Here is a 27,495-nt window from a genome sequence, read left to right on the forward strand (position 1 = left end):
TGTTTACAACAATAATAATTAAAGATGAAGAGGTCATGAACTTGAGAAAGATATGGAGGAGGCATTGGGCAGGAGGGAGAAGGAGGGTCAGGAAAGATGTAGATATTCTTTTCATGTACAAAATCATCCAGTGACTGATAGAGGCAGGTTCAGAGACCCATAGCCAAACACTGGGCCGAAGTCCTGCTTAGGAGAGAGAGGAGGGATTGTAGGAGCCAGGGGGCTCAGGAACATTAGAGGAAAACCCACAGAAATAGCTACCCTGGATCCTGGGAACTCAAGGAGTCTGAGCCAAAAACCAGGGAACCGAACTAGGCCCTCTGCATATATGTGACAGTTGTGTAGCTTGGTCTATTTGTGGGACTCCTGACAGTGGGATCAAGGCTGTTCCTGGTGTTTTGGCTGGTTCTTGGGAACCTATTCCTCATGCTGGATTGCCTTGCCTGGCCTGAGTACAGTGGAAGATGCTTGGTCTTATGGCAGTTTGATATACCATGCTTTGCTGATGCCCATAGGAGGCCTGTCCCTTTCTGAGTAAATACAGAGGAGGGGTGGATAGGGGGAGCAGAAGAGAGGTGGGAAGAGGAGTGGGAGGAGAGGAGAAAGGGGAGGCTGTGATCAGGATGTAAAAAAAATAATTAATAAAAATAAAATAATTTTAATAAAAATAAAATGAAAAATTGAGGAAAAAGAAAAGTAAAGATTAAGAAGAAAAGAATCAGTACATAAGAAGGAACATGAGATTGTTTTTTCTGAGTCTGGATCACCCCCACTTAATGTAATATTTTCCACATTCTTCCTTTTTCCTGCACATTTCACAGTTTCTTGTTGTGTATACACATCATGTTCTCACTTTCCATCTTCTGTTGCTGGGCATCTAGGCTGGTTCCGTTCCCTTGCTATTGTGAATAATGTGGCTATAAACATGCATGCACAGGTGTCTCTGCAGTGGTATACAGAGTCTTTGGGGTATGTGCCTAAATGGTATATCTGGGTCATATAGTAGTTCTGTTTTTAATGCTCTGAGTCACCTCCATACTAATTTCCACAATGGCTGTGTTAGTTTACACTTAGAGGATGTGAGCATAGATTTAAACCATGAAACAATGTGGGAGATCAGAAGAAGGGAAAAGAGGAATCCAGAACTGTGTGGGGTGGGGAAGCAAGAGATCACATATGACACTCAAGTGTGCAGAAGGCTGTGGGGGATGGGCACAGGGAAGGAAAGAGGGGGAAGAGAAACAACAAAAATAAGTAAATTGTGTTTGAAAGCTGCTGTCATGAAGCCTGATTCTTCGTATACTGATTTTAAAAAGTGAATTGAAAGCAGACTCGGAAGAGATGAGCCCGTCAGTCAATGAACAAAGACAGTGGGGGTGAGTTCTAGCTTGGGGTCTGTCTCAGTTTTCTGGTTTGTTGGGTTTGATTATTCCTGAAGTCTTTTGAACCTGACACTCCATTTGGCCCTTCTTTTTACCCACCTGTGTATTCACTCTGCTGCAGTGTTGTCGATGAATGGACTTGAGTCGATTCTTCCATACTGTTCTTCCTTGAACAATGCCTTCCCCCCCACCCCCCACCCCGGGTGCCATGTGAACAGGCAGGCCCCTAGCTTTTTGCATTTGGCCTTCACAAATCAGCCCCTTGGTGTATCAGAACTCTGCAGGAAACTGGGCTAAGCAGTATTCTTAAATCTCTTACGCTCACTAATTACATCGCAAAGAACTATTACACACTTGAGCAAACCAGTCAAAGATGCGGAATAGGGAAGCTGAGTTGCAAAGGGAAGACACGTAATTTATGACAGGCTGTCAGCCACTCTTCACTAACCCTTCTTGGAACCAAGTAGCCTTCCTAATTATGGGATCTGACATTCGGTTGGTAAGCTTACATTGGATATACATGACCCATCTCTCAGTTCTCAGCAAGTGGGAACTAAAATCCTGCTTCCCTAGATCTAGAAATGTAAAGATGTTCAACCCAGACCTGGGCAAATTAAACACACTCTGTCATCTCTGCATTAAGGTTATATTTTTATTTGAGTTGACCCCTAAGTCTAGATGCCGCACATAAACTACACAGTTTCACCAACTCTTCCTGCTGACCTATTATTACTCACTTTTAAAGCTGTAGGACTTGGAATCACAATATCCTGGAGGACAATTCTGGCTCTTGTGGTTTCCCATGGAGGAACTTTTTTGTTTTGTTTTGTTTTTCGAGACAGGGTTGCTCTGTGTAGCCCAGGTTGTGCTGGAACTCATTCTATAGACTAGGCTGGCCTCAAACTCATAGAGATCTGCCTGCCTCTGCCTCCCGGGTGCTAGGATTAAAGGTTTACACCACCTCCACCCAGCTCCCATGGAGAAACTTTAAGTACAGGCTTTTAACCCATTAAGGCTCTTCATCTAAGGACAAGTTAGCCTGCCTCACAAGGTCAGTGTAAGCATTAGATGAGCTAATAGGTGCAATGTTACCAAGAATGCTGCCTGGAATGTGCCAGTCACTGCTGCTGCTATGATGTCATGGATATCCTCCCTCCACCAAGTGCATTTACAGTCATGTGTGACTTATGGCAACAGCAAAAACACAGTCTGATGAGTAAGGCCACATCCCAGCAATGCAAATGCCAGCACTCCTGTGTAACCAGTGAGCACGGTCCAAGTGCCAGCTCCACCCAAAAAGGGAAATAAACAAAAAGATCATTATGGTTTGAACCTGCCATGGCCTTCCCAGGCCCCTGTTCTGAACACTCATTTCCAAGCTTATAGCACCAATTCAAAGGCTGTGGAGCCTTTAGGAGATGGGGCCTGACTAGTAGAAACAGATCATAGCGACTGGCCTTCCAAAGTCACACTCATCCCTGGTTCCATCCTGCTTTGTCTGGTTGGTACCACAACAACAGATGCTCTGCCACAAGAGACATGGCCCTGACCAGCGTGCCTTCCCTGCTGTGATGAACTGCAGCTTCCTGAAGCCATAAGCTCAGACGAGTCCCTTACAACTAACACAAAGACAATCAATAAATTTGTCTTTAATCTTTACATTTTAGACATGTATCATGCATACAGGTTAATAGAGTTTGCTGGGATTTAACATACATTATTGAATGATTCATTGGCCAGCTTCCTTAACCCTTCTTCGATGCAGCATCCCTCTTTCCCCTATTCCCTATTCCCACACCATCCTTCCCTGTCCCAAACTATTCTTAATGTATTTATGTCTCACTCAAGTGTCCACCATTCCATTTTGTATTTCTACAAGGCTGTCTTATCGATTTCCATACAATGAGGGAGAACATATGAGGTTTGTCTTTCCTGTATCACTCAGCATAATGACCTGCAGTAGTAAATTTCTGACGTCCACAGAACCACTGAGAAGTCAAGTGCAGCCTCTCTCTGGTGTCTTTGAAAGTTGCTCTCAGAGATCCTAGAAGGCTTTTGTCTCTTGAATTGTAGTAACACAAGCATTGTGATCCTCTTGCATCCTCCCTTGTCCTTTGAGTGATTATTTAGTCTGGCTGTGCCTAGTTTCCTGAGTTAAAAAGTGAGGTGAGCATGACATGATGGCACAATGCCTGTAATCCCAGCCCTAGGGAGATGGGGTAGGAAGATTGAGAGTTCAAGACCAACCTGCCCTACATAGCCTTTCTCAAAGATATGGGGGCATGGATCTCCTGCATAGACCTCATGGCCTTCTTTTCCTTTTATACAGTAGGAATCCCATTTACTCTAATGACTCCATTTGTAGTCCTACATTTCCATTTGTGCTATTGGAAATATTCTTCAGTTTATCACAGGATATTTTAGGTGGGCTACCTTGTGAGGGAAAGTAACAAAAACTTCACATTAGACTTGTGCTAAATCAAGCGAGTAACTACTGAACATTTTGGATGTTCTAAAGGCAATGTTCTCTCAAACAGCTTTCTACAATAAACATCAATCCTACAAGCACAGTGTCCAAAGGATCTTTAACGTGTTTGGTTTTTTTTAATTTATATTTAAAAAATAATACACCACAGATTGGAGAGATGGCTTAGTCAGTTAATTACCTGGTACACGAGTATGAGAACTTGAGTTCAGATCCCCAGAACTCCATGAAGAAAATTCTGACGGTGGCACAAGCCTGCAACTTCAGTGTTGAGGGCATAGAAACAGTAGGATCTGAAGTTTACTGGCTGACCAGCCTACTTGGATCTATGACCTTCAGCTTCAGTGAAATCAAGGTCACTGGTCCTTAGTATGTCACCTGACAACTGTATGATTTTATGGAAGTCACATCTGTTTCTCTGGAGAACCCTCACTAACTCTATAAGAAATCCCAAACATCCTAAACTCCAAGCCAGTGCAGGGTCCCCCTATTACCATCCTGCTTCTTGAAGAAAACACTGCAACAACACATCACTAAGTAATCACCTGGTAATTATAACAACCTAATCATTACCAGTGGTTAAAATAACAGGTTGAACAGCCAGAGATGCCTAGAGTCGGGTCTTCTTTCTACGAAGACAGCTGTTTGTCTCAGGACACAAAAGGACCACAGAAGGGAGGCAAGGGAAGCCTTCCCTATGAGAAGCTGCCACCCTACACATGGGTTTAGCCTGATTATCTTCCCATCCAAAGAGAAGAAAATGGCACAGCCCTAAGTACCACACCAAGAGTGGTGCTGGGTTTGTTGAGGAAGAAATTAAAAGGATTTAAAGAGGAAATGTGGGCTCAGAATTTAGCATCCATTCTGACACCAAGTAAAGATTCAATTTGCTAGTGGCAGATTGTGGCCAACTCACAAAGAGTGAATGTTCCTCTTATCTTAAAAATGCATTGGCCAAATTCATTTCCTTTAGTATAGGGCTGTCCATAGAATGAGCTAGATGATGAACACACTAACAGGAAGCCTGGCAGATTATTAGCCACTCTACCAAAACTGTACTTGCTCCACAAAAGCATCCAGTGCTATAAAAGAAACATGGTGGAATCAGGGTTGCTGGTTTTGTTTTTTGTTTGTTTCTTTGTTTCTTTGTTTTTTGCTTGTTTTAATTTCTTTTTTATGTTTGTTTATTTGGTTTACAAAAGAACATTATTTGTGTATGTCCTAAAGTTATTGATATTATTTATTGACATACAATCTAAGCAGGCATATGTGTATGTCCTGCTTCATTTAATACATGTAGCTACAACTAGTTTTAAACCAGTATAAATGTCTGTAGCTAGAGAAACAAAGTATTCTTTGGTCTTCATCCTACCATGGACAGCAGCCTAGCATCCAATCTGAGACTTCCATGTTCTTGAAAAGCAATCCTGTTACTCCCCTCCCCAGGAACTGCCAAAGACCTTATCTACAGTGGCAGAAAAAGAAATGACACCCCACACCAAACTTTCATCTGAAATGGGCAGAGAGCATTGCTTTTGCTTACATCAAGATAACTGGTCCTCAGTTTGCCTCTTGCTCACTGTGTGATGATTCTAGACAAGCCACTGAACTCAAGTCAACTTCCCTAAATTCCTTCATCTGTAAAATGGGCAACACACACACACACACACACACACACACACACACACACACACACACACGCACACTTCCTGCCTCAGGTTGCAATAAATTCAGACAAGGACTAGAGAGCTGTGGGGCAGCCAGAGGCAACCTGGATATCCTCTGCAGCTTCAGCTTCTGCACTCACCTATTCCTGGTCTGCAGAAGCACACGTTTCCCAATACGCCATGCACCAAAGTCATTGACTGGAAACACAGTAATTAGCATTAGAGATAAAATGACAGTGGTGCAGTGTTAATTACTACCGTGCAGATGTACTGTTAGATTCAGATATCATACATAACATTGTCAAGCCTTTATTTCTAAATTAAAGTGCAACAAACCATACCCTGGCTACACATATTTTTATGATTAATACAAATTAATGTTATTTCATTGTCTAGGGAAAGGGTAGAGATAAGGAGATGTTGCATCTAATTGTAACAACATAATGGTATATGTTATATATTCCCCCAGCTGCCTGCACACTGGGAGCTTGCAGAAGGAAGTGTGAGTTTTGTGAAGGCAAAGACCATGCAAGCTCCTCATAGTATCCTAAACTCCTAGCACAATCAGTGATATGTAACCATTTCTGAACCTGGATGAATTGCTGATGAGTGAAGGAATGGATGAAAATGAATGCATGAATGAATGGATGGATGGATGGATGGATGGATGAAGATACAACCATGTGTATAGAAGGGGACCTTGGGGAAACAGAGAACCAAAATTCTCTGTTTTTGTTTTGCTTTCCAGTCTTCAGAATGTGTTGTCTGTTCCTCATATCCAGCACATTAAAGTCCAGAGTGAGAGCCAAGTAGATCATCTGAAAGTAGAGACTGAGTGATGTTTCACAACTACCCTTATGCATACCAACATATTAGTGCTAGCTGATTAATTCTAAAATCATGACTTGCTTTTTTCTTTAACTTTTCAGGTTCTGAACCACATAGAATGCCTGTATATTATTTTAATAATTAGAAAAAATAAATTTTATTTGGTGGTTGAAGCAATGTCAAACCTTAAACCATTACACACAGAGAAAGTCTTGAACTGGAGCCTAAAAGAAACATATTCTCCTTTTGTCATAGGAACTAGCCATGCACATGCTTGAGGCTGGAGAACCTTTCACATGGATCACTTGGTTACAAGGAACAGTTAACTTAAAAAAAAAAAAAAAAAAAAAAGATAATTGCCAATTAGATGTAAAGTGCCTGATAAATGCAGTTCCTGAAGGAACTGGAGTTAAGAGAGACCAAGGAAAAGAAAGTTCTAGTAATTCTCATCTGTTTGCCCACTTGCTCGCTCTCACTCTGGCTTCTCCCACTCCCTCCTTCCCTTGTCTATCTGTCCCCACATGGACCGTGCTTTACAGTAAAAGCAAGTTAATGGAGTAACTGGTAGTTGCCACTGTCTGACATAGTGAAAAATCTAAGAACTAAACTAATGTCTTCCAAGACAAGGGTCAGAAAAGTAGAAGGGCAGGCCACTGGGTAGATATTCAAAGACCAGATCTGATGACATCATCAGACATTTCACTAAGCCAGGCATAGTGATGCATAGTTATAGTCCCAGAACTTAAGGCCCGAGGATTGGGAGTTTAAGACCAGCCTGAGCTACATAAAAAGACACTCTCTCTAACTGAGGAGACAAATAGACAGCCAGATAATAGGTGATAGATGATTGATAGATGATAGGTAAATGATTGGTGATTGATCAACTAGCAGATAGATAGATGAAAGTTACATGAAGTCTGTATGGAATTGCTGAGGGGAAAAAAAAAACTGTGTACCTAAAGGGTCAGAATAAATAGGATGAAAATCCTGGTAATTCAGCATCCAGTAACCCAGAAGCAACCCATCAAGTCTCCTTCCAAGTCTCCCTTAAGCTTCCTGAGCTAACCCAAGAAAGTAAGGAAGACACCCAGATGGGAATGACACAGGGTCATTTGTAGAGGTTTGCTAAGGTCATAGCCCAGAAATGAAGCTGAGCATTGGTCCTAAGAAAAGGGCAAAAGAGGGAGAAAGAGGAAGCAGGAAGTTTAGTAGTGGGAGGAACTGAAGCAAGACGGGACTGGAAATGAGAAATACATCTTGGATGTGAGAAATAGGACCCCATGTGACTCTCTTCCAATAGCTCTGAAGCTCTGTTCTCTGAGTGAGGACCTGAACTCTTTCTGTGTGGGGTCTGCTACTGGGATGGGAGAGGAATCCAACCAAGGTAACTGGACTGGATGCTTGAGACTTCAAAGAGTATCAGTCTCCCACAGGGGCTTGCCTCTGGTCACCCACAGTGGCTTTCTTGTCTCTCACTTGGATCCTTCTGCTCATTGCTTTCTACAGTTTCTTACACCCGAGATTTTGAATTTTGACACCATCTCCACCTTCCAAACAACTATGATGAGAGGGACAAGTTAATTTTTATAAGGTGTGATATACAAAATAGACAGCACAGTTGGTGAAAAATCTCTTAAATTCCTCCCTTCAAGTTCCTGAATGATAATGTGATTTATGCCTTGCCAGAAGTATTTTAGAAGCTGTGTGGAGGGAAAACCCTCTGAAGAGGCTGCCATGCCCTTCCACACATGTGGATTTATCCTGATGTGTTACCATCAGATGTAAATGGCATAGGTCTACCATGCACTTCTCTGGGCTGTGGAGAGAAATGGAAGGAAAACCTCTGTCTGACCTGTTATCCATTGTCTTGTAGGTCAGTGGGACCATGTACAACACTGGAAGGCATGTGTCCCTCCGCCTGGACAAGGAGCACTTGGTCAACATTTCAGGAGGGCCCATGACGTACAGCCACCGCCTGGAGGAGATCCGGCTACACTTTGGGAGTGAGGACAGCCAAGGGTCCGAGCACCTCCTCAATGGACAGGCCTTCTCTGGGGAGGTATGCGAATCTGCCAGTGTGCTAAGGTTGAGTGCGAACTTGTAAGATTCAATGCCTGTTTCCATGGGAAGTAGAATCACAGATGGGAAGGCTTCCCTTGGCTCTGTGAAAGGAGAAGGAACCTGCCTCCTTTCTCTGTGTGTCCTTTGCATGCCTTTGCATGCCGGATTTCAGGTTCCCAGGAAAGGCTGCAGTGAAACAGTGTTTCCTTCTTAAACCCAAGCACAGGGCTCTTAGGACGCCTGCCCTGGTATGTCCAAGAGCACTGGTTCTCAACCTTCCTAATGTTTTGACCCTTTAACACAGTTCCTCATGTTGTGTTGACCCACAACCATATTATTTTGTTGCTACTTCATACCTGTCATTTTGCTACTGTTATGAATTGTAATGTAGATATCTGATCTGCGGCTCTTGTTGGGAGGTTGTGACCCACAGGTTGAGAACAGCTAGAGAATTATTTACCCTCAAGCCCTCACCTTTTCTGTGCCTCTTCCCTTTGACCTCTCTGGGCCATTGACCTCTCATACATCCTACATAACAGCATAGATTCCCTTCTGGTGCAGTGGGTCTTACTCACCTAAACATGCAATGCACTGTGAAATCAATATCAAGAACTAAAGAGTTGACCTGAAATTTTGCAGAACAAAAATTGTATTGTGGTAATGGTGAGTGTCACCATGTGCCACCATCAATCCAGACAAAAATAAATCAAAGTAATGCAGTGAACCACCGTTTCAGATGAGATAAAAGATGAGATTTAGCCAGATTTCATCTGTGATGTGTCACTTGACCCATTTCACTCTTTACTCTTATGAACAATTATAACTTAAGGATCAGGGGTCCTTATACAATAAATAACCAGTAAGTAGGCTCCTAGTAAGAGTCTCAATGACTGATGTCAAAACGACTTTAAAATTACAAGAGTGTAGGTTTTATATGATCTCTTTATTTTATTATTTAAGGTCATGGTTAAACCTGCCATTGTTTTTTTTGTTTTGTTTTTTTGTTTTTTCTTTCTTTATTTATTTTTTAATGTGCTAAAGCTATATACTGTCAAATAGACCACAAGTTAAAGAAGTTTATAAGGCAGATTTTGATGTTCATTCAAAATACATTGACTAAGAGTCGACTTAGGGACCCTACTAATTACTAGGGATACAAGGATTTAAAAATGAAAAAGGAGAGTTCTTGCCCCAAAGGGGCTCAAAGGGGACTATGTTCAAATCACTGAAGTATAATGTCATGCTGAAATGGAAATGTACAAAGGCCCTGGCGGCCTCAAAGAGAGACACGACACACTCCACTTGAAGAGGTGAGGAGAAGCTTCACAGAGGAGGTGCCCTTCGAACTGGGCTTCGAGAGAAGCAATGAAGAATAAATGTAAAATATCAGCTTTGGAGTCAAAGGGCCTGAATTTGTAGCCCCGGCTTTGACACATAGTATGTTGTCTCGGGATACCATGCGATTCTTCTAAGGCACAATTTAGACACCACTCAAAGATACTTTAAAATTTCAGTGGGATCCCAGATGTAAGGAGTATTCAACTGATAGACTTTAAAGAAAAGATAAAGCAGGGAATGAGGGATACGAAGAGAAAAGGGCCTCCAGGCATGTCAGGGCACTATGTGTTTTGAGACACTGCATGTAGATCTCACACAGTACTTTATCATCTATTAGTAATGATTTCATAGACAATGGGCTTTGACTGAAGTGTGGGATTCTCTCCAAATCTTTAGGGGGGAAATGTGCTCAGATTGATTAAGGATGTCTGCTAAAAGTAACCAAGTAACAGAAAACTCTCCAGAGCTCCAGGCACTGAACTAGAGCATGACAGGAAATATAACCAAAATTTCACAATTTGGAAGCACTAAGGAAGGTCAATGTCAAATAGGAAATATTTAAAGATAAATTAAACTCTCCCTTATGATAATACATGTTATCTTAAGGTTTGTTGATAATTTTTCTGTTAACGTACTTGCTCGTTAGTCATTATTTCTGGATTTGTTTGCTTTTTTTTTTCCTCTCCCTCTGTAAGTCATATTTCAGCACTTAGCATGGCGCTGTTTCAAAGTAGAAACACTATTTAAATACATGGGTGAAAATATAGATGGTTACTAGGTTAAAATCTTTACACCGTTCCTTCTGTTACTTCGATGTTTAAGTTGAGTGATTTGTAATATGTACATTAACAACTTATAATTTTGAGTGCATCTTAATGGATACATCATAATCTAACCTCTTAGCATTGTAATTTTCCTAGACCTATTACAAACCACAGGGACCAGATGCTTCAAAGAATCTACAGCTAAAAGTTCCCAGAAAGACAGACATGATGATAAATGTCTGCGATGCCAACACGAGGGAGGCAGAAGCGGGATGATCCTAAGTTTGAAGTCAGCCTGAGCCATATAGCAATACCTTTTCCCAGGAAAAAAAAAAGTAAATAAATAAATAAAAGTTACCAGGTGAACCTGACTATGGTGCATTATTAACTGTTCTTGAGTGCTCATTAGCAAGTACATTTAAACAGAGCAGCAAATAAGTATCAAGGGTAGAAGACACTGTCCAAACTGATGCTCCAGTCTGGATGAACTTCTATCTCAGGCAGTGTGTTCCCGGTCTGTATATTTTTAAAAGTTCCCAGGACATACTGGTTAGCAACCACCGGGCCAATTATGGGAAATATTCTTCTCGAGAAATCCTATTTTTCTAAACAGAGAAAACTTAACACTTCCTTACTATGAAGAAGGGAAAGAGAGGGACCTAATAGTAACTTATTTTGGAAATGGCAGGCTATATAGACTGAGAAGACTTGGGGAACAGCTTCCCAAGAAATAGGAACACACACAGGTTCTCTCTTCTCAGACTGTCTGTCTCTCTCTGTCTCTCTCTGTTCTCTCTCTCTCTCTCTCTCTCTCTCCCTCTCTCTCTGTCTCTCTCTCTCTGTCTGTCTCTCTCTCTCTCTCTCTGTCTCTCTCTCTCTCTCTCTCTCTCTCTCTCTCTCTCTCTCTCTCTCTCTCTCTCTCTCTCTCTCTCTCTCTCTCTCTCTCTCTCTCTCTCTCCCTGCAGAGTAGCCTTAGCATAAATACAGCTATATCTCACATATTACGATACTGTCATCACATTTCTCCCCAAGCCCCTCATGATCTATAAGCTGGTATGGTTTCAATGCTAGAAACCAGCATTTTGAAGGCTCTAAAATAATGTCCTGTGAGGATCACGGTGCACACAGTTGGCCCTAATGAACAAAAAGAGTTGAGCACCTATGCCACATGAAGGGCCAAGAGTGGAAGCTGCCAACAGAAGATATTCAGATTAATACATTCCTAACAATGGGAGCTATCTATCAATGAAATGAGTTTGCTTCTGAAAATAGTGAATTCCCATTGTTTAATTTATTAAGCCCTGAACACATATATTAACCAATGGGGGAACTATTAGCTTTATTGTACCTTCTAATTACTAAACTCTACACAGTCCATAACCTTCTTCCGGAAACTTCTTCCAGTTAAATTCCAGTTAGCCTCAGGAAAGGCAAATATGTATCACCCTGTAGCTTAACTTTTCCTATTTCTTTTGCATTGCCTTTGAAACTTCCCTTGGTGTCTATTTCTGGCTGTCCTTTCAGAGGACCCAAGTAGACACTTCTTACAACAAAGCATGTGTTTATTTTGTTGACAGTGAGTAATCACATTGCCATCTGCCCCATCGATCATTGCTGATCATGATGAGTCAATTAATACCGTGTGTTTTCCTTCTCACAGTGCAGTGGTCACTAGCCGAAGAGCTGTATATTATCTGTAGCCTTGTCTGGTGAGGTTATTGTAATTGATGGTAATCATTTGCTTTGTTTTATAAAACTGTGTGGATGTAAGACGCCATTAGCAACTGCATTTTTTTGTAAAAATTATTAATGTCCTACATGAAGAATTCCTGGATGCCTTATTGAGGGTTGTGATAAATGAGCATATTTAAGGATTCAAATGTCTTAATTTTTTTAAAAGGTGAGGATTAACTGTTTTTAATAATCAAGCTCCTTAGCTTGCTAATCATTTTAAGTGCTTAGATTAATATCGAGTATAAAGTAGGTTATTTGTAGGATGAAACAAAAGATAATATCGGGAAAGAGTCATGTTTGTGGATTAAGTTCCAATAGTGAAACTAGACAAGAAAAAAATCTTTCTTACTTGGGGGAAATTGGACGATTTCATCTTCAAAACCTCCTTTGAGTTCTTCATTCCCAAAGGATAAAGTAGCTTGCTGAAATCTACACTAGCCACTTCACAGGTGTCTGTGGCCCAATCTCTGACTCATTTTCTCTTCTTCCCATGGCTATTGTACTCCTGCTATAGGCTGGGCTCTGAGCAGACAGCACACAGTTTCCATTCAGAAAATCCCCAAGTCTATTGAGTAATACATATATTGAGTACACATGTATATACATAACATACATACATACATATGTGTGTGCATATTGTACATAGTTGTACATACTGAAAACATGGAAATAACTGAGGTTATTCCAAGGGAAAATGATGAAATAGCTGTCATGGATCATAATAAGAAAGAATGATGAACAGCATTTCAAATTGCCATGCTTGCTGCTCCCTCTGAAGGTGAAGCAGCAGCATTGACCTTCCTGGATCTCAGCCTCTAAAGTTTCCAGTTCTTCTCAAAAAGCAGGGAGGGAAAGTCCATATGTGTTGCTATGGTGATCAGTACATCATATTTTTAATTGAAAAGAGAGACTAAAAGTCACACGTGAGATATAGGATGGTTCCATTTTTTTTAATCTCTGAATCAGAAAAGAGACTATTTCAGAATCAATAACAGAAACAGACAATGTAGCCTCACTCTCTTCAAGGAACCAATTATCTGCGTCCTTGACAGACCACTTCACATAAACAACACAAATTGGTAGGAATAAGAAACTAACACCAAGTTGTCCTGACACATGCTGGAGTTTGGTAAGTGCTGAATACCAGGGCTCCAGCAGGCACAGACCACTGTAGGACCGGGGGAAGGAAAGGCAATCTATTTAGCATTTTGTTGCTTCACTGGGACCTCCAATAGAGATTCTTTATTGTTCTCATTAGAAATTAAGGTGGAATAAGAACTGGCGTACTTAAATATAATTAGAATATGGATAATAAACATGGAAGCGCTACTGTGTGTCATTGTGCCACAGAAAGCTCTTCCCTCCACTATGAAAGCCAGATGTATCTCTCCAACCATCATCTACCTCAGTCTCCCTATTCTAGCTTCCCAAGATCCCTTCCCTCCTCCCATCCAGTAGGGTTCTGCCTCTTCTTCACTTCCAGAGAAAGTTGTATATCCCTGTACTCGAGGCCTTGCAAAGCATTTCCTTGTGAGTCAAGACAAGCCCAGGAGATAAGAATGGTTGACAATTTTAAAAGTTTGTTTGTAAAATTAATGGAAGAGAATAACAGAAGTGGTAAGCAACAGAGATCATATGTGGCCTGAAAAAAAATCAAAGCATTTGTCATCCTTTTTTGCATTAAAAATGTGCTCACTCCAGCCAGTCTATGATGCTACCCATCACTGTGGGTCTTATACTTGTTTACTCTTGTTTCTGTTGGAACAGACATTCTTTGCTGTGGGGAATGTTTGTTTGGTCAGTGCTGTATTCCCAGCACTCTGTACATTGAGCACATGAGGACAGTTAACACGTGTTTGCTGCACAAAGGAATGAATTATCTGAGTAAACCCATTAAGCAAAGAGCTATTCATCCTTGGACATCATGTACCTAATGCAATGTCCAACATACAGTAAGTGCTTAAGTAACATTTGTGAAGTGAGTCATTCAATCGCTGAATGAACAACCCAACCAACTGTTGATGTCCCCAGAACAAAAACATTGTAGTTTTTTTTCTTTGAAATTCTGAATTGTGTTACATTTGTTGACTATAGAGGAAATATACAACAGCATTTAAATTGAAGCTGGAGGGACTGGAACAATGGCTCGGCAGTTAAGAGCACCAACTTCACTTTCAGAGGACCCAGGTTCTAGTCTCAGCACCCACATGGTGTTTCAGAACCATCTGTAACTCCAGTTCCATGGGATATGAAGCCCTTTTCTGACCTCCGTGGGCATCTGGCATGCACATGTTACACACACACATGCATTCAGGCCAAACATTCACATGCATAAAATAAAAATAAATTGAAGATGTAATATGTAGATATTTTTATAGGAGGAAAATACATTTCTTAAAAATTTTTTAAATGTATTTGTAAAGTACCAATCTATTTCTATCCTTTATATGATGGAAGTCATAGAAGGATTGGACAATTAAGTGTCACCATGAAGGGATTTCAGATCCATCAGAGGGACAAGGCACAGACTTGACTCACAAGTGGCTGTAGAATCTCTTTGCCAATACCTGGCCACTGTCAACCAGCTATGTAAGTAACTTCCATTTATCTCATCCCAGGGACAGATAGCAACTGTCTATCATATGCTACATTGAATAAAACAGCTACAGATCCCAATCTATGAGGTGTTTCCAGTCCAGTGGGGGAGACAGATAAGAAGAAGGAGAAGAAGTGAGTGAATCTGTAGCATCAGAATACAGTAAAGATGATGAGGATGTAAACAAGAGAGAAAAGAGATCAAGAATGAAGCATGGAGGCTTGAGTCACAAGTCTAAACAGGGTGGCCAGTGTGGGTCTCACTAAGAGAACAGTATTTGTTAGGTTGACAGGGAGATTGTCCAGGGATCTTCCAGGTGAGCACAGTACCTTGCACAGTAGCTCCAAAGTGAGAGAAAGCTGTGAGCATTTACACAACAGCAGAAGCAATGTGCGCAAGTATGTGAGGACTGGAGCTGATGGAGAGAGAGCACATGGGTCCTCCTGTAATTGACGCTGGGTGGACTTTAGCTTTTACCCTGTCTCTCTTAGAGCATGCTGGCAAAAATCTCTGTCTTTTAATCAGCAAACACCAGTTCAGTGAGTTTGCCCTTAATGTGAGCTCCTCATCTGGGATAACAAAGGTCCAAGATCACACAAGCAAAAATGTCAAGGTTGGGTTTAACCTAAGACTTGTGATCCACAACACTGGTTTCTCTGTAAACTCCACACTAATGGTTATTTGCCTACCTTCAGCTCTAGCTCAGCAGACTGAAAAGCCTGGAGGGCTATCTTTAAGGATCTATCAGAAGATCTTATCTTCCAACAACCAGACTGTTAGCTCCTGGCAGTCCCAGAGTGGGTTGTACTCCTTAAAAAGATCCCCCCATATACATAATGAGCTGTGGGTAAATACTGCTGAACAAAGAAACTGAATGAGTAAATGAAGATAATATAGAGTAGAGCTTTCAAAGTGCCTAAATTATACCCAGTATGTTATAATCAAAATTCTATAGTCATAATGTCTACCCTAATGAAGTTAATGTCAATATTAACAGAAATTTTTGAATTTATATGTTAAATTATTCACAAATTCAAGGTAAGTGAATTCTTCAGGGCACCTGGGAAGAGCAGTGAAATAGCTGAGAGCTAGTGTGTTAGAATAATTCATTTCGTTTCTTCATCTCAGCCCTGGAATCACTCCCAAGATCAAGATAGGGAGCTTGTCTTTGCAAGGGCTAGAAGCCAAATTTAGAGTTCTGGGAAACAGTCCTATCCAGATTGAGCAAAGTGGCCTTTGAGGAGCTTAACACATAGGGATTGAGATCCCAGATGCTGACCATGCACGGGATAAATACAACTGCAGGAGGGTGGTGACCCAGGGGTTTTTCTTAGGACATTTTTACAATTATGTCTGGAAAAGGAGAACCCAGTCCATTGAGCAACTTCCTGGATTGTCAGTTGTAGATGCTCACAGTGGGACAGTCTAAAACAGGACACTGCAGTATTCCACCCACTCCATCCTAACCTGCATGTAGCTCTGCTTTGGCCCACAAGATGACATTATGATACCCACCATCCTCTTCCTTTGGACTCATATATCCTTTTGTATTGTTTCCCTAAAACAAGCAGGAGTTGATGTACCACAAAGAAAATTTTAAAGACAGAAACTTAAAAACTAGAATTTGATTGCTGTTCAGCTTCAGACCTGACTGTCACCATGGCAACCATCACTGTCGTCATTTCACAAGTGTTTAATGTGATCTTGGTTTATTTTGAAACTAGTGAAAGGGAACTAGAAAGATGGCTAAGCAATTGAGAGCACTCACTGCTCTTGCAGAGACTCCGTGTTTAGTTTCCAGCATCAGGCGGCTCACAATTGCCTCTAACTCCAGCTCCAAGAGACTTGAAACCCTCTTCTGGCCTATGTGGGCACCTACACACATGTGTGTGCATAAATTCAAACAGGCACATACACATAAATAAATTAATTAAATTAATTAACCTTAAAACAGAAGCCAGTGATAGCACACCTAAGGGGATGAGTAATGCACATAACACTTCTGTGAACTATCGGACTTTGAAAAAAAATCTCATTTCCAAAGCCACAGGAATGAAAATCATCTGAAAAAGAATTTCTTAAATTGAATGGCTTATTCCTGATTGTCCTGACCCATGTCAACAGTTCATAAAAACTTGAAGAGGTTCAAGAAACAGCCATACCTTCCACTTTAAGGTACAGACTTGGACTTGAAACAAGTGATTATACTCACAGTCTCCATCTCTGGTAGCTGTGCCAGGAGCACCTGTGAGGTCATCTCTTCCAACACACCTGCAGAGTCATCACCAAATGCCAGAAAAGGCAAGAGACCTGCCAAAGGTCACTAACCTTCAGTGGTTGAATTATGAACAGATCCTAATTTTCCTGACTCAAAGTTTCAGTTTTTAATGTGCCACATTAAATTTAAGGTTCCACCAAATCCCAGGGTTCAACAGACATTTTAGGCAATTCAGTTGAGTCACCCAGTAGAGAGTAAGAATATCCCCAAAATCATATTTCCTGCATCATCAAGCAGAATGGCATTACACAGGCATTTATAGACACAGCCTCAAAACAGCAAAGACATGGGCCAATTATTTCACAAACATAAGCAATGACAAGCATCCACAAAAGATGAGTCTAGAAGTCACCAAATTACCCCTCCCAAAAAAATACCAGCAATGTCAAACCAAGCCATAAACAGGGTTTGGTTGCAAGAAATGTAGAAATAATGCTCAGAAAACTCAAACAAGAAACTATGGTCCTTGAAGATGCTTCCCTAGGTCTCAAGAGGAAAAATCGATCACACTGTTGCATTAAGTGTAGCAGGCTTTCTTGGACTTCGAGCACCCAAACCGTGACATAGAGACTTATTATTAATTATGAATGTTTAGCCATAGCTTGGTCTTGTTTCTAGCTAGCTTTTTTAACTTAAATTAACCCATTTCTATTAATCTATGTGCTGCAGTGAGGCTCATTCACCTCATCTATGTACTGTCCATCCTGCTTTCCTGCTTCTTCTGTGTCTGTCTGTCTGTCTGGCCCCCAGCTAGCTGGCTCTCCTTTTCTCTCTGCCTGCCAGCCCCACCAATCCCTCCTCTGCCAAGCTATTGACCATTCGGCTTTTTATTAAACCAGTCAGGTGCCTTAGGCAGGCGAGATAAAACAGCAACACATTTTTACATGGTTAAACAAACACAGTATAAACAAAAGCAATACATCTTTACATAGTTAAATATTTTATTCCACAACAAATAAGTACTTAGAGACAGGGCTGTAGAGATGGCTCACTGGATAAAGTCCTCACTCCAGAAGTTGAGGACCTGAGTTTGGATTCCCAGAATGCCTGCAAAAGAGTAGAGGATGTAGCGGCTGCCTGTAAATCTAGCACTTGAAAAGCAGAGGCAAGGGATCCCCAGGGAAAGCTGACTGGCTGACCTAGCTAGAATTGGTGAGGTCCAGGCTCAGAGGGAGTCCTGCCTCAGTCAATAAAATGGGTAGTGATCAGAGAAGCTGTCTTATTGTCTTATTTTGGCTTTCCCTTGCTGTGATAAAACACCATGACCAAGAGCAACTTGAAGAGGAAAGGGTTTATTTGGCTTACACTCCCACATCATAGTCCATCATCAAAGGAAGTCAGGATGGGAACATGGATGTAGAAACTGAAGCACATGGAGCACTGAAGTCATGGAAGAATCCTGCCTCCTGGCTTTGCTCCTGTGGCTTGCTCAGACTGCTTTCTTACAGCGCCCAGGACTGCCAGCCCAGGGGTTGTACAGCTGGCTGTGAGCGGAACTCTCCCACATCGATGGAGAAAATACCCCACAAGCCAATTTAGTGGGGTTTTGTTCTCAGTTGAGTTTTTTTTCCAAGACAGTGTTTCTCTGTAGTTTTGGTGTCTGTTCTGGATCTTGCTCTATAGACCAGGCTGGCCTCAAACTCCCAGAAATCTGCCTGACTCTGCCTTCTGAGTGCTGAGATTAAAGCCACCACTGCCCGGCTAGATTTCCTCTTTTTAAACGACTGTATCTTGTGTCAAGTTGACATAAAACCAGCTAGTATGACATCCAATGTCAACCCCAGGCTGCCATATGCGCGTGTGCACACGCACACACGCACACACGCATACACGCACGCATGCACATGTCTCACACATGTGCCATACACATGTAAACACACATGTACATATATTACGCACATACTCACACTCAAGAAAATTAAAGAATCTGGAGCTATAAATAGTGTTTCTGTGCACTTTGAATCTTCCCACTCACATGCACCAATATCCTCCAGAATGGGATGGTAGCAGTAAATAAAAATCACCTAGGTAATAATATTGTCTGTCCACCTGGTGAATGTACTGCTATGAAGTTCAAAATAAAGCCATTTAAAACTCCTGGATTCATCTGCTCTGACATATCGATAAACCTCTTTTGAAACAAAGCTAATCATCTCCATGGTGCTGGCTTAATTGCTCACCAGTTGACAGATAATAAACAGACCTGAGGATTAAAATATGAACTAATTACTGTACTCAATTCCATTTACTTGATTTCATGTTCCATTAATTTTTTTTTTGCATCGTTTCAGGTTGGAAGCCTTAGATTTATGGTCACCTTAAATGAATTATGCCACTTAGTTGCCTATGGCATGCTCATGTTCTGAATCGGTTGGAAAAGGGCAGAATTCCGGGCAGTAAATACTGAGGCAAAGCAGCATAGGATATAGTAAGTGAAAGTAATTATCCATTCCCAAATACCAGCCAGAGTCGGCATCTATAAATCTATTCCCATCTCAGCTTGAAAGGGCAACACTAGAATCACATTCATGATTATCCATCGGATCTGCTTGTTAAGACGAACTCCAGGAACTGTGGCTACCTCTGCAGGGGCTGGACTACAGGGAAGCAGTGAAAGCGTGCCAAGGGGGAAGGGAATTGACCTCAGAGTCGTGCACACCACACAGGGCCACATTGTAATGCAGAATATATATTATTTCAAGAGCCTGATCTGTCACCTGGTGGCTATGCAGTCCTGGTAAAGGAAGAGCTGGGTAAATTGTCTCTGGCCTTTTTGAGCAATCATGGTGGTCCTCTATGTGTTACAGGGTATCTACAGAGCACCAATAAAAAGATAACAAAAGCTCTTCCTGTGGTGAGGGCCTTTAAGTCAGCAGTTCTCAACATTCCTAAAGCTGCAACGCTTCAATACAGTCCTCATGCTGTGGTGACCCCCCCACACACACACACCATAAGATTATTTTCGTTGCTGCTTCATAAATGTAATTTTGCTACTGTTATGAATCATAATATAAATATCTGTGTTTTCCAAGGGTCTTAGGCGTCCCCAGTATAAAGGTCCTTCAACCACTGCTTTACGTGATCGAGAAAGTGCTGTTTGAGTCAGTTATTGGCCGGTTTAACAGCACTCAAATCTCTCACAGATAAGATATAGTAGAATAATTACATGAATTAATGTGGCCACTCCTATCAGCTGTAATTTGCCGAACATATAATATGGACTTCTCGTATCCGATCCTCACAATAACTGAGTGAATGGGTGCTCATTAGCACCATTTTATGCATAAAGTTAAGAAACTTTGAGAGGGTTAAAGGACCTGCTTTCAGTCCATCCCATTGTGTATGTAGGAGGAAGCTAGGATCTGAACTCAGGTCTCTGACTCAAGGTTGTATAGTGATGACATCTCTGGTTTGGGCTCTAAGAAACTCCTTGATGGCAGTTAAGTCCACTGTCTCTAATACCGAATGTCCTACTCTTGAGACCTGACATGATCTTTCAGTTCCTCTAAGTTCTGCTTTTTTTTTTCCCTAGCTATAAAGTAAGACAGGAGCCTAGCTCTCTAAACTGCACAATCTGATGTGAAATATAACCCACATCATTCTGTATGCTTGCTCAGGACTGTAGCTCCTTCATGTACCTCCCCACACAGAGGAATAGGAAAGCAACCAAGTAGGCATGCACAGATGTACAACTGTAATTTTCTTTCTTCACTCAAATATAATAAGCATGGTGTTGTATACCTGTAAATTTTTGTATAAACATATTTATTGCTTCTTGCAAAGCACAAGAAACTATATTCCTCTGTTTCTGTTTCTTGAACAGATACATTTTCTTGCTTTGAATAGCATTTGCTGAGCTAGAAATTTCTGGATTTGGCCTTGAAAGTGAATCCTGCAGGAGCGATTTGGCAAAATGAGCTTAGCCTGGAGGTTTTAAATCACAAAAGGGGAAAGTCCTCATGGATCACAGGTCTCTGCACCAGGGCTCAGTGCTCCTGTATGAGATCTTCAAAGCCTGCTTCAGTGAAGACTAATGGTGTATGGACCCAAATGGCCACTCCAGCACAGCTGCTGTTCCTGTAAGACCCACTATGAGGGGTCAAGCATTTCCTGTCCATTGCACCTGCCTTTTAGGGTTGATGTGTCCCCCTAGCCTAGATGATGAGCTGTGATTTGCTTGCTTGAGCACCCATTAACATTTTAGAGGTGACAATTGGTAGGCTTATTACTTCCTGGGTTTGACTCCTTCGTCACTTACTAGTTATGACACTGGGCAGGTTATTCAACTCCCTAGTACCTCTATAATGAGTTTTCTCATTAACAAGATGAAACAAATAGTGATGCTCACTCTATAGGGAGACTTTGTCCCGTCCTCAGCTTTAATGAACTTAGTGTACACACAAAATATTCAGTGATAACAGTGTGACATCATTTTCCCACCCACTAAGTGCCACCAAACCATCTAGATACTTCTATCACTCTGAAAAGCTTCCTTGTGGCCCCTCACAGTCAATCTTCCAAGCCCTGACCCTGGTATACCTTTGGCACTCTTGAACCTTTTGTTTCATTTTATCACACTATTGAAGAATACTGTGATCCAGGCATGAGATGGATGTTGCCTTCCTAAACTCTCTGCTACTGTGATTATTCATGGAAGACCTGCACAAGATAGGACCCATCAAGAAGAGGAGGGAGGGCTCAGAAGGCAACTCATTAACCACATAAGACCCCATCCCTTCCTAAGGATTATATTCCAGTAACAATTGTTGGGGTAAGGAGCATTTTTCTTTGGTGGTTAGCCATACTCCTGTAGGTAATGGCTATTACACTTAATGGTTTGCCAAGCTGGACTTTGGTGGAATTGTTTCTTTAATCTGTCTGGGTAGACAGATGTTTGTTCATAGATTACTCCAGAAAAAAAAATATATATCACACAGCAAGGACAGTAAAGTTGATTTGTTTTTCTTTTGGAGAATGGTTCTCTAAATTCTGACAGATAATAGAGACGTCAAATAGCCAGCACCATAATCAAGATCCAAAATGGTCTTCCCAATAAGGTTTTCAGGATTAAGAAGCTAGATCTAGGTAAAACGTCTTGCATTCAGCAGCTGCTCCAAACATAATAGCTTTCCTTGGCAGTGGCATGCTTCCTCAGGCTTACTCATCCACCAGGATTTCAACTCTCCATTCACATCTAATAGAACCCAGAGTGGTGCCCAGACAGGAAATGAGAGTCTTACAAATCACATCAGTCATTGTGAGCCAGTTCAACATTCAGGGCACTTTGCTGGTTGGCATTTGCCTGGAGCTGTTGTCAGCAGGGGTGCCTGGAGGAAGAAATGCCACAATCTTTGAAAAGATGCCATCTTCTACTAAGGCATGTGATCTCCTCAGGACTGTGACCTGTCCTAATATTCACTGTGATGGTTTACAGAGTGCAGGTACTGCCTGTGATAGTGCAGCCTGGTGAAGCCATAAAAACTCCTCCCTCTTGAGTGTGATTCAAAACCCTATAGAAGACAAGCCATGAAACAATTGGCCAGCCTGCCCCTCCACCTTCTGCCATCAGAAAATGCAGCACCTGCCCCTCTTTGGAAAATATAGCCCTCATACAATAACCAAATTCACTAGAACCTTGTTCTTGGACTTCTTATCCTCCAAAACTGCCAAAGGATATTTTTATATTAATTACTCAACTTTGAGTATTCCATTATAGCAGAACTGAAATACTTCCTCAGGACTAAGTGGTGGGAAGACTTGTAGTTGGATGATGGTCAAGGTAGTGCTTTCCTATTCCAGACGCTAGGAGGTGCCCTTCCAAATCCCTGACTGTGGTTCATTCTTGCAAATGGCAGAGATGAACAGACTATGTCCCCTCTCCTCAGTCCAACTGTTGGAATGGGATAATCACCTGACCTGGTTCATCTGAGGCACTCCAGACTGACACAGTTGGACCTAGAATAATGCTAACAGCTCATGCACTCACTCTCAGAAGGACCCTGTTTTGAGAACCCCCCATTGTGAACACATTTGTTTTCATTCCCAGCAGTGGTATATAAGGGCTCACCTTGCCCGTATCTTCACTAGAGTTTGTTTTCTTAATTGTTGCCAAGGACTTCAAGTCAACAGATCACAGAGACATTGGCACATCAATGTTTATTGAAACACTGTTCACAATAGCTGAGTTATAGAACCAATCTTAGTGCCCAACAACAGAGGGATGATTAAAGAAAATGTGATATAAATATGCACTGTGAAAGTTTTTTCAGCCCTAAAGAACAAACTTGTGTTGTTTGCAGGAAAACCAATGCAACTGTAGATAATTATATCAAAAGTGACATAAGCCAGTCTCAGAAACACAATTATCACATGTTTTCTCTCATTCATGGTACCTAGATTTTGTGGAGATACATATGGCCACATATGTATAGTATGACATGAAGTGAACTGGTCTGGAGGTTCAAATGGTACCAGTTGAGGGAGAGAAAGAGGGTAGAAGTAAATGAGATGTTCTCAAAATATATATATATATATATACTTTTTGTATGTTGAGAATGTACTAAATTTTTAAGTATGGAAACTTTAAAATTAAATAAATCAGAAAAAAAAAAAGAAATGTCTCAGTTTACTTGGTAGATGGGCACAGGCTCACTCTAGATCTAGATGACCTTAGGCAAACCACTTACCATCTCTGACCCATTTCCCTCATCCAGAAAAGTAAAGGATTAGAGTTGTCCCACCATGTCCTTCTAATCCCAAAAGGCTTATAGAAGCAAAGTCTCACTTTGAAGCCCAGGCTAGCCTTGAATTTACCATCCCTCCTGCCTCAGCCTTCTGAGTACTGCGATTTGCAAACATACACCTCCACACATGCTGGAAGTAAAGTCTTCTTGTGTAATCTCACCATATAAATATTGCTTGAGGAGGAGGATGTTATTCAAAGAATCAGGACCACTGGTGTGTAATAAAATCCCTGTGTTACCTTGGACACATCCTCATGTGTGCCTCAGGACAAATCTTAAGTGTTGTTTGACTCTTAGATGATCTTTCAGTAAACATCCTGGTATGAGATATTGGGGTGAAAACTGAAAGATCAGAGAAGCAGAACAAGTCACCTCACCAACTCCTCAGACTGAAAGCCTCTGAGTCTTCACCTAAAAGGGTCTCAGCTGAACTGTCTTAGTTCCTATTTCTTCGCGCCTTATATACCTTTCTCTGCCCTGCTGTCACTTCCTGGGATTAAAGGCACATGTGCTTCCCAATACTGGGATTAAAAGTATGTGCCACCACTGCCTGGCTCTGTTTCCAGTGTGGCCTTAAATTCACAGAGATCCAGACAGATCTCTGCCCACCCCACCCCCCAGTGATAGGATTAAGGTTGTGTGCCACCACTGCCTGGCTTCTATGCCTAATCTAATAGCTGGCTCTGTCCTCTGATCCTCTGGCAAGCTTTATTGGGGTACACAATATATCACCACACTTAGAAGGTCAAGTCATTGTATGGGGAGCCAAAAATTAAAGCTCAGATCATTCTGCTGGCTTGCATATGTGAACTTGTGCTACCATCGAAATAGTGAATAACTTTGTCTTGTTCCTGTTGCCATCACCACACTATTAGCATGTACACACGTGCACAGACACGCACACAGACAGGCACACATTCTGTCACACCTCAGGAGGGAAGATGCCCTTGTGGTTGTTAAGGTACTTCACTAGCAAGTATGGACTCCCTGTGAGCCATTTTATTTTGTGTATTTTAATTACAATTTAACTGGCTTCTCTGCCCCTAGGAAGGAACCCAAGGAATCACTGTCCTCACTCATTTAAGATGTTTCTGTTGTGGTCTACAGAGAGCCTGAACAGCAGATGATGTCACCTTAAAAGTCTCTGTGACTCCCTCTGGGTGTCTGGCCTCCTTCTCAGTCATGTGCTGCAGAAAGCAGTTGGCAGCTCCTCTTTTTAAAACCCCGGGGGCATCCAAACACTGGATCCCACCAAGCTCTAGTGGCACTTCTAGAGTATTCATTTAGCTTCATTTGTATTATTTAAATTTTCTTACAGGCATCTGTACTAGCTGGAGGGTGATTTTTTTCTCCCTTAATTAAAGAACAAGTTGGTTCCAAAGCACTTGGAGCAAAACCAGCCCCTTCCATCTTCATCTCCCATTTCTCTCCCTCTCTCCCTCTCTCCCTCTCTCCCTCTCCCTCCCTCTCTCTCTCTCTCTCTCTCTCTCTCTCTCTCTCTCTCTCTCTCTCTCTCTCTCTCCCTCTCTCTCTCTCTCTCCCTCTCTCTCCTGAGTTTTGATTTCTTGCAGAATCTAACTCCTCAGAGTGAAAGAAAGATTACCTTAATTAAGGCTTTTATTGCTGTAACAAAATGCCATGAACGAAAAAACAAGTTGGGGAGGAAAGGGTTTATTTGGCTTGCACTTCCACAGCACTGTTCATCTTCGAAGGAAGTCAGGACAGGAACTCAAACAGTACAGGAACCTGCATCTGGAGCTGATGCAGAGGCCATGGAGGGGTGCTGCTTGCTGGCTTGCTCCCCATGGGTTGCTCAGCCTGCTTTTGTATAGAATACAGGACCACCAGTTCAGGGATGGCACCACCCACAATGGGCTGGGCCCTCCCCCTAACAATCACGAATTAAGAAAATGCCCCCACTGGCTTGCCTGCAGCCCGCTATTATGGAGGCATTATCTTAATTGAGGCTCCCTCCTCTCAGATGATTTTAACTTATGTCAAGTTGGCATAAAGCTATCCAGCACAGAGATGAAATGGCAAGGTGAGCTGCACATAGCCCTGGCTAGCCTTGAGCTCACTATAGCCAAGAATGACCTGAGCTCCTGGCCTTTCTGCCTCTACTTCTCAAGTGCTGGGATTATGGGTGAGCACTACCGTAGCCAGTTTTTGTGATAGTGGGAATCAAATCCAGGGAATCACGATGCTAGGCAGGTCTCTACCAGTAAGCTATGTCTCCAGTCCCAGAAACATATAGCCATCTTGGAGATGACCTTAAGGTGTTACTTCTGTCAGTGAGATTTGACAAAGACGCTGAACCACTGATTGTGCCAGCCTTGTGGTATATCCTGTCTGTCCTATAAGAGTGTAATCACTAAAGGTATTTTAGTAAATGAATGGGGTGTACATCTGAGAAAAAAGCTCTCAACTAAATAAAGGTAAGCTACCAGAAGACCTTGATGAGAGGCCTTTAAAATCTGCCATGGTACTCAAGGATGACTGACTGTCCTAGTTAGCTTTAATTAGACACAGCCAAGAAATCATCTGAGAGAAGAACCTCTCATGAGGTAGTCTCCAGATCAAGATCATCTTGGACCAGCTGGCTAGCTACCTGGCTGTTCATCCTAATTTCAAATTCCTCAAAGAAGACATTTGAATTTCCCAACCTACATCTAATATCCCTTTTGACCCAATCAGCCAGCAATGCTAGGTATGGTAATGAATCTATACAGGTCTTAGAGTCCTGTCTGTCTGGTAGGAAGAATGGTTATCTGGCAAAAAAGAGTGTGATAGAGAGGATATATCTCTCATCCTATTCTAATTAGCCTGGCAAAATTCAGTGGTGAAGTAGGGCACATCTTACCCAGATCTAAAAGTTGAAAAAAAAAATCTTTCTGACGTGTGTGTGTGTGTGTGTGTGTGTGTGTGTGTGTATACATGTGCACGTATGAATGTCAGAGGTCAACATTGGGTGTCTTTCTCTATTACTCTCCATCTAATTTTTTTGAGGCAGGGTCTCTCATTGTACCTGGAGCTCACCATTTCAGTAGCCTAGCTGCCCACAAGTCCTAGGATCCTCCCTTCTCTGCCCCCAGTGCTGAGATTACGGATACACATCACCACATGGGTTCTGGGAATCCAAACCCAGGTCCTCATGCTCATATTACAAGCACTTTACCCAGTAAGCCATCACCCAGATGCTAGGCAAGATCTTGAAAGAGAAATATGAATATGGCTGAAATAGAGTGAGAGCATCCAAGACAAATAGAATCTTCCTCTGTTAGTACAGAAAGAATAAGTACAGATAACCCAAAACAAGCAAACAGTGGACTTAGTGTCTTATGATTGTCACAACAATATTACTCAACACAGGTATATCAGTGGCACATCCCAGTCTCATCCTATATACTAATACTATTCTAGCCACCCTTCCTTCCTGCCAATACACACACCACAGGCTGGCCTCAAATAAGTTGCCCTGGGAGTTAGTGTCAATCAAACAAATATGTGGATACCAACTCTGCCATTTTCTGTAGGCCTTTTAACAAACTGCATAGGCTCTTACCAAATGAAAACAATGATAATTTGTAATAACATTAACTTCTGAGGACTCCTGAGTGGA

At 41.8% G+C, this 27,495-nt stretch overlaps 1 protein-coding gene across 1 annotated transcript in view; it reads left to right on the forward strand.

Moving 5' to 3' along the window:
• The window catches only part of Ca10 (carbonic anhydrase 10), a 499,797-nt gene that overhangs the window by 383,754 nt on the left and 88,548 nt on the right, over positions 1-27,495 (forward strand). The window contains exon 5 of the mRNA XM_036195903.1: positions 8,236-8,421. Coding sequence (XP_036051796.1) covers positions 8,236-8,421 — 186 coding nt within the window. The remainder of the gene's footprint in view (positions 1-8,235; positions 8,422-27,495) is intronic.

The sequence above is a fragment of the Onychomys torridus genome, chromosome 8, assembly GCF_903995425.1.
Source record: "Onychomys torridus chromosome 8, mOncTor1.1, whole genome shotgun sequence".
NCBI lineage: Eukaryota > Metazoa > Chordata > Mammalia > Rodentia > Cricetidae > Onychomys > Onychomys torridus.